Here is an 8,959-nt window from a genome sequence, read left to right on the forward strand (position 1 = left end):
AAACTCTCACAGTGACAGATTCACTGAGCTCAGAGACTGAGTGAGTTCTGATTCAAGATAGAATATATTAAGAGAACTAAGAACTCAGCAGATGAATTCTCTCACAGATCAGACTATATTAAGAAGGTCAGGATGATAGATACAGAGAGACTAGAGAAGACAGAAAAGCTTTACAGAATGCTTAAACTGAGTATTATGAAGAGATTGACTGAAGAGTCTCTCAATCCTCTGTAAGAGAAGAGAGAGAAGAGAGAAGAGAAGTCTGTACAACTACTTCTTATAACACTGAGAGTCAACACTCTGAGAATCTCTGTGAGAATTCTTGAAGAGAGTATCTATAATCTGAAGAGTTTGCAGGCTTTGAGAAGCACTGTAGAAGACCTGATGCAAGAAGAAACAGAGTATAAGTCTTTATAAGATCTTCTATTCAGATTGTCTGAACTGCAACTGAAGAATGAATATGCTCAGTATATTCAGAAACTGCTCACAGCAGAGATCAATTCTGCAGAAATAAAGAATTGAAGAGACTTAAATAATCTCTTGCAAAGAGAGAGCTGAATTTATATACCTGTAAATAAGTTTCTATGTATAGAACTTATTAAAAGGTATCATGACTCTTCTCTAGTGAGTCATTTTACAGACACTAGAACTCATGAGTTGTTTATAAGAAAATACTTCTGACTGAAGATACAAGAACTTGTGAAGAAGATAGTGAATTCTTATACTGTTTATCAGAATTCACAGATAGTACAGTTCAGATTATATAAAGAACTTACTTCTCTACTCATTCTGTGAGAACCTTGAGAACAGCTAGAAATGAATACTCTTGTAAGTCTCTCTGAAAGTAAGAACATATATAATACCTGCTTTGACAGTGTGCTGATGATAGTGAATCACTTCATCAAGATAGCACACTTTATACTTACTCACAAGAACTTGAAGTCAAAGAATTTGACTCACATCTTCATCTATAATGTGATTCAGTTGCATGAATTGTCTGTGAATATTATCTCAGATAGAAGATTAATCTTTGTAGAAGAGTTCTGATCTGATCTGATAACTATACTGAAGATTTCATAAGATCTAAGTACAGCTTTTTATCAACAGACAGATGATCAGATAGAATATCTGATGAGTATATTAAAATAGTATCTACAGTGCTTTGTCAATTACAATCAGAATGACTGAGTGTATTAATTATCACTTACAGAGTTTATATACAACAACTCAAAGCATGTCAGCATAGATAAAACTCTCTTTGAGATGCTCACTGAGACTCATCTGCAGATGATCTTGATGAACCCGCGAGAGTACACTATAGAGTGTAGTAATACCTGTGAACAGGCTGAGAGAATTCAGGAGATCTGAAAGAAAGCCTGTAAATTCTTGAGAAAGGCTCAAGAGTATCAGAAGAAATACTATGACTTCAAGCATATTATAAAGAGTTTCAAGAAAGATAATAGAGTCTGACTGAGTCTAGAAAACATTATTATATAGAGATCTAGTAAGAAGTTGAACCTCTTACAGACAGAGTCTTGTAAGATTATGAAGAAAGTTAGCTCACAGTTCTATAGATTGAAACTATCACCTGAGTTGCAGATATACAATGTTTTTCATATTTCTTTACTTCATAAATATAAGGAATTCTTAGAAGAAAACTCTATGACTCATCATTCTATTCATAAAGCACTAGAGAGTGAAAGAGAATATCAGATCAAAGAAATTATTGACTCAGAGAAGCAAGATCATAAGCTCTGATTCAAGGTTCAGTGACAAGAGTATTCTGACAAGATGAATGAGTTCACTTGAGAATCATTCAGACAGATAAGACATCTGCAGAAGCTGAGATATGACTTTTATATTATAAATTCTGACAAGTCAGAATGATGCAGTCTTCACTAAGAATTCAATTATAATAAAGATATTAACACTGTCATTTGTAAACTCTAGTCTACAAGATAATGAGTTTCTACTGAGATGAACAGTCTACAGCATACATAAGAGAAGAAGAAATCATATTCTTATTAAAGCTAAAAAACAAGAAAACAAACAGAGTCACAAACACAATTTAAAGATTAATAAAGAAAAAATAAAGAAAACTCAAACTTACACTCTCATTATTTATAACACTTAATTCTCTCACAACTATTAATTTTCTTCTTCAAAGAAGTAGAGAGTATCATATCTGTGATACAGATAATTATTGCATTTGACATGAAGACTGTCAGAAATGTACAGACTTCAGAGAAGCTGAACATCAGAGTACACACAGTTGTAGCAGAGTCTTGAAGACTGGTCATCTGTGCATGTGATCAGATATCTCTTACAAAGCTGTGTCTACTCTCTCAGTTGTGCTGAAGTATTCAGCCTGGAAATAATTAAGACACAGAGAGAGAGCTCATCTGTTCAGATCAACTTCTGTCATGAATTCATGACATTTGTATTGTCTTGATTACCCAGATTTTGCAGATACTCAGAAACTCATCTCTCATTGATAATGAGATTGTGGAAATGCGCTGCAGTGTGAGAATCATTGATAGAGAATTTAGACATATTCATATATATCTGGTCAGTGATTATATGAGCAGAGAGAGAGTGATTGTAGGTTTACAGAGCTGTAGAAGACACTGACAACACTGAGAGCTTCATAAGAACTGTTAGCTAGAATCTGTAAGAAATTACTTATGAGAAGACTTACAGCAAAGAAGAAGACTGCACTGCTTGAAGCCAGGAACTGGTCTGAGAAAGGCAGGGGATTGGTCACTGATCTGAAGATCAGATGCAGTGACAGGGCTGAGAGAAATAAAGATATAATTATGAGCAGTAACATCTCTGCTTCATCAGTCAGTAAAAAGTGATCAGAGAAGTTGTAGAGACACTCATAAGAAGCTCAGCAACAGTCAGATATTGTTATAAAGATATTGAAATTGAAAAATTTTTATTCTTGAGAAGTTCTTGAATCAATATATGAACATTGTCAGAAACACTCTCTCTCTGTCATCTGAGTGAAAACACTTTATGAATGAATGAGAATACTCACAGTTTGTGAGAATGAGAGCTGTTACAGAAAAAGAGAAAAGAAGATGAGATTTCACAGATAGATCTGAGATATTTATACTACTCTAGAGAGGTTTACTTACACTGTGAGTGATTCTGTGAAATAGTCAGATCACTCTAGTAAATAAAAGTGATTGTAAATCACAGATCTGAATCTTTCTATATAATTACAAAGAGTGATTGCAGACTGCAGATATCTTAATTCTACAATTCTACAGAGTTAATAAAAGAATGAAAAATTCCTCACAATTCTACAGTATCAAAGAATAATGATTTATGAGAATAAGTAAAAGATTAACTCATGAATGTTTCTCTTTAATAGAGATAATCTCACAGAAAGTGATTCATCTGTGAGATGAATCTGTGTAATGATTACATAAGAATCTTATAAAAATGATTAAGAGTCAACTGAAATCCTTCTATATAAAAGATATAAGATGAATCTGTGTGATAGTCAGAGAAGAATCTGTAGATTATAAAGAATCTTGTAGAATAAGAAACTGAGTGACAGACTCTTTTCTCTTTATAATAACAAGAGATTTTTCCTCACTGAGGTTTTTTTATAGATATGAAGAATTTTTAGTGAGTATCACTGCAGTGCTGAGCTGATTCTATGAAGTCACTTAGTGAAAGGCTTCACAGATAAAGTCTTAGAGAGGGAGAGATATATAAGAAATTTCACTTCTTACAGATTCTTTATCTCTATTTCTATCTCTTGTATAATCAATAGAGCTAGTGACTCTTGACTACACACAACTATATAGACTGGAGTTCATGAATACTATTCATAACTCAGCTTGAATACTATTATACATTTGATCTCTACATTTTATCTTTCTATCATGAATACTTCTAGTAGTTAACAGTACATATCACGCCAAGCTGCAAACACCCGAATAATCGCCTGTGAGCACTTATTCTTACACTTTGTCAAAGTTGTGTAAGATTCATTTGAAAAACTTATTTCATGTTTATAAGAATAGATATCACTCTGAGTCTATAAGATTCATCTTTTTATCAGTCATTTATAATAACTTCACTTTTTCATGTAGAAACACAGCAGATCTTAAGACTTGTTGAAATTTCATTAACTATCTGTCTATGAGTTCATATTCAATCTGATAATATGATTGCATCTGACTTAGTCAGCTGATTACAGCATCATTTTTTCAGTTGCTATTAAAGCTTAATAACTCTGACAGATCTCTCAGCTTGATATATCTTATACTCAGATTCTCATTCTGCATAGCAGTCTCTGATAATATATATACTTCTGAAGAGATTATAAACAATTGTGATGAGATCTTCAGATTCAGTGTAGTTATCTATCTGTATAACTGTTCAATCTTCTACTGCAGGCCTAAGATCTGGTTTTCTCTATTCTTATTGATAATGATGATTACATCAGTGAAGCTCTTCATAGTGAATACTTAATCTACAGTGAATGTCAATTGTTATTTAACTTTCATCTTAGCCTGTCACTGTGTATGCAAGGCCTCAATCTCATTTAGAATCCTTATATATATACAGAGCTTTAATTCTGATTCAGTGATTTTAGCTGCTTTTCTTACTACTTTAAGTAAATCCTCTGAGAGATTCTGCATATCTTTCAGTTCAGATAGTAGAGAAGAGTGTTATTTGTATTAACTAGAAGAGATATTCATTTCAGTGATTTCTCATTGATTATATAATGTCTATCATTATATTACTGTATGATTTCTGTTATTATTATATGACTCTGATAATAATTATCTCTTCCTTTTTTATCCTTCTTTTGAGTAGAGAGTGAACTTCTTTGAATCTGATTCACTGCTTTCATCTTCTTTCTCACATCTCATTTATTCATGTCTCATATGTGATATTTGTCTGAGTATGAAGTTTTCTCTTAATAAGTAAAGCAGTATCAATCAGATGCTCTTCTGCTCACTGCTCTTTATATACTATCTTTTGAGACATTCTAGAACCACACTGACATGATAACTATGAATCACTTTGTAGATAGAATTATCATGCTCTGAAGAAGCCTGCACTTCTCATCAGTTTTTAGACATGCTATCAGATGTGATTCAAAGATTACTTGAGTCAGTGTATGATTACAGGCGTACACTGGCTTCTTATATATCATACACTAAATTAATTAGCGGCCGCTATAGCCCCTTTACACTTGTAAGCAAGTTTGAAAGCGGCCGCGTTATTATCTGACAGTCGTACGTTCTTCCGAACCACTGTATGTTCTTCCGAATCATAAAAGCTCAAACTTCTTCATCTCTTTCTTAATAAGCTGTGAGAATTCTACAATATTAATTGAAATAAGCTCTCAGTTTTGAAACTAGATCACTGTTCAATTCTTTTCTATAATAAGTTAATATTCTCAGTTCAGTATGTCTATTAATTAATCAGTTATTAACTTATTACTAACTTATAAATCAGAGATTGCATTCACTGAATCTCTCTTATGAAAGAGAATATTATTCAATATCAAAAGACAGAGCTTGATCAGATTACAATTATATTTATTCATAAAATGAAAGAAGTTAAGTAAATTTTCTTTACACTTATTTCTCTATATTATATCATGTATAATCATCTACTAAATCTGCTGATTTTGCAAGAGAATTCTGATAATTACACTATTATCAGACTACTGATGATTTGAAAGACAGTATTATATAATATTCTGATACAGAATCGTGATAAAAATGATGATTATTTAATGTATAAGTCTCAGATAATAAGATATTTACATTGTAATTAAGATATCTCATTTCTTTAGATAGAATAGATAGTTAATAAATAGCAGTCATTGTACTGAGTAATAGATAACTAACTAGCTTAATAGTATTGATTTCACTGACAGAATAGTATACAGTGTCTTGTAGTATCTTAGTAGTATTCTGATAATGACATCTGTCAATTACACAGTTACTGTTATTATTATTATTATTCTTTAATTATAGATGTATGCAGTCAGAGACTATGATATCTACCTGAGAACTTTTAGTTCTCAGAGTTTTTCCTATATCTATAGAGTCAACTATTATACACTTATCAATTTCAGATATGTAAAATCAGAAAATTTCAGCTCAGAATATAAAAACTGTTTACAAATTACAGTATTTCAACATCTATTAATACTTTGAAATTATTTGAAAATATCATGATAAAGGAAAAGAGAACATAGTCTTAAAGATAGATATATTAAATAGATAGATAGAAAAGAATAGAAAGAAATAAGTACAGTAATAAGAGTTACAGAATAAGATCTCTGCAGTTTATATCTTAAGCTATATATATATTTTAATATTCTATATAACTGACTGCTGTCTCTGTTCTCTCAGATCTGCTTTAAAGATTATTATTCTCTCTAAAGAGCTGCTGCTCAGCTAGCTTCTGTAACTAGCTTATTTATAAGTGAGATTCTCACTAAGAATAATATCAGAGTTACTTAATTCTAGTTAAGTCTTTAATCTTTCAGCTATTAATCTCAGTATTTCAGTCTATTAATTGACTGTTATAATCTTACTTATATTAATTATCTATTAAGAGTATCTAGATTTTATCTCATCTAGATTCTTACTAGACTCAGAGTATTCTAATTAAATAGTTTTTAAATCTCATTTCTCAGAAGTAAGTATTTAGAGTGAGAAAGATAAGATCTGATTAATTAAGCTTGATAATAATTCACTATTTTACAGATACTTTAGATCTTAATTACTCTAGTACTAATCTAACTTAAAATATCTGAGAAGCTGTTAACTCTAAGATCAGTGAGAATTAGTGTCTGAAAATCTCTGAAATGAATATTTTAAGCTTGATGATGATTTGCTATAGTGCACTCAGAGGCCTCTGATACTGTTTTATGACTTAACAGTGGAAGCTGTGGTTAAGATGGCTCTCACAGGGTTCGAACCTGCCCCCTCTTAGCATTCATTCCCCGGGGGGAAGGCCGCTAATTGGGGCTCCATGGTAGCGTAGTTAACCACTACGCCACCGGGCCACACACAGTTACTGAGTAGTGTTATAATGATGTTAGAAAGTTCTGCACTATCTTAATGTCATCTTGACATTTAATATTCAGTGACATGTCACTGAATATAATGGTGGAACATGTGTTACAATCGGCGACACGTGACATGGGTGGAATGGTGGATCCACGGTGTAATCACCGTAAATTAACCCTACGTTCTTCCGGTAAGGTATTATGTTCTTCACGTGGATATTTTAGTATGAGAAAATACTACCGAGACAAACAAGACAAACACAGCAAGGTATATTCTCATCCTACATTGGTCTGGAATCTGTATTTGCAGAGAATGTAAGCGCACTAACCCAGAATGGATTAGTGATTACAGCATGAGGGCGAAGCACGTTCCTTTGTCTCATTTCAGGGTCAATATACCCATTACATGTAAAGTAGCTTAGGTGATGACTATTATTCTGTGTTTAACTATTTAGCTCTATGTTTATTCATCTCTTATATCGAAACCTGCATTGTAAGATGGAGGCGGAGGTTGACCATTCTTCAATCTACCACTATTCGGGGCTTCCCCTTGTTCCATAATCGGTTCGCCTTGGGGATTAAAAAAATTGTGATTTGAGAAAAGAATTACGCGCTCGCGAATTCCCTCAGCTAACAATTCATTTATCATTTTCCTCTTGGTGTGCTTGCTAGTGTGTCTGGAGGCAAACGTCAAGCCTTTCACAATGGTTCAAAATCTCTCTCCCATCAATGACTGCGAAACAGAATTTTTCCAAATGGAATTTTACTCGCAATATAGGGGAGGAGGATGCCTCTAGCATTGCTTGGAATGAACGGCAGATTTTGGAGGCAGGCATCAGCATGTGCCTTGCTGAATGCTATTGCTCAGCCTACCCCTAACAGTGTGCTAGCGCCGACCCGGATTGAGCATGTCCATGTTACCCCTCCTCTTACTTCTTCATAGATCTGTTCCAAGAATATTTCGCCTCCAATAGATGTCTCTCCTACGGATGTGAATAGAGGAAGCGTCTTCTAGAAATTTTATCTATGCCTCAAGAGAGAATGGCCAACCTAGTCAAGTTCTACATCGTGGGCACAATCCCTACTCGACGGCTCCCTCAATTGATGGCTTTGGCATATCAGACTGCAAATGACCTTCATCTTCACCCAAAAGCTGTTCTCATCCGGTATGGCTCATCTAAACCTTTGCCCACGAGAATATACTAATAGGTACTAGGTCGGATATTCACGATACGACCTCTATACTTGGTACATACCAGAAAGATCCAAAGGGTCTCCATCTTACGATCTGCTTCAAAGATGCTGAGCAACTCGCCAACAACACGCATATCGCTAGTCATGGATATGTCACAGACAGATTGAAAAACTTTATTCACGAAGCAACACACACGCCCGAAAAACAGGATGGAACTAAGAAAAAGAATGGGGTTGATGTTTGGCCTGGCGGTTTAAAATGTGTTGTTGAAGTGGCCTATGGGCAGGTGCCGAAGCAGGAAGAGATTCAAGTTGAGTAATTTGTATGATCCTCTATGAACTTGAAAAATGTGTCAAACCTTTGTCATTAAGCTGTTAAGGTATCTTCATTCCCAACTACATGTAAGATGCTTCGAGATCGTTTCCTATAATGAAAGTTTATTGAAGATTAGAAATTACTTTTTCATTATCCTTGCTCATCTGCCTTGTCGCCAACCCTCTGTCTTTTAAAGCCAACTTTACTCACTTCAATGATATCTTCCTCTTCCTCATTCATCTCTCCAACATGATCTGTGAAGCTCCATTGTAGGGCATCCTCATACTCAGCCTCAGTTTCATTGACTGATGTATCAGACTCGACCAAGACTGGTCTCACTATTAAAATAGAAACTGGCTCTTCATCAGAGAATGCAAAAGATTGAGATTCAC

The 8,959-nt window shown here is 33.9% G+C and overlaps 1 protein-coding gene across 1 annotated transcript; it reads left to right on the plus strand.

Annotated features, from left to right (window-relative positions):
- Positions 1 to 8,098: 8,098 nt before the first annotated feature.
- On the plus strand, positions 8,099 to 8,571 carry BDBG_03895 (uncharacterized protein; the record flags this gene model as incomplete). The annotated part of the gene is made up of 2 exons (XM_002625790.1): positions 8,099 to 8,223; positions 8,274 to 8,571. 2 exons carry the CDS (start codon positions 8,099 to 8,101, stop codon positions 8,569 to 8,571), a joined length of 423 nt encoding a protein of 140 aa, XP_002625836.1.
- Positions 8,572 to 8,959: the final 388 nt, after the last annotated feature.

Source organism: Blastomyces gilchristii, assembly GCF_000003855.2.
Source record: "Blastomyces gilchristii SLH14081 genomic scaffold supercont1.6, whole genome shotgun sequence".
NCBI lineage: Eukaryota > Fungi > Ascomycota > Eurotiomycetes > Onygenales > Ajellomycetaceae > Blastomyces > Blastomyces gilchristii.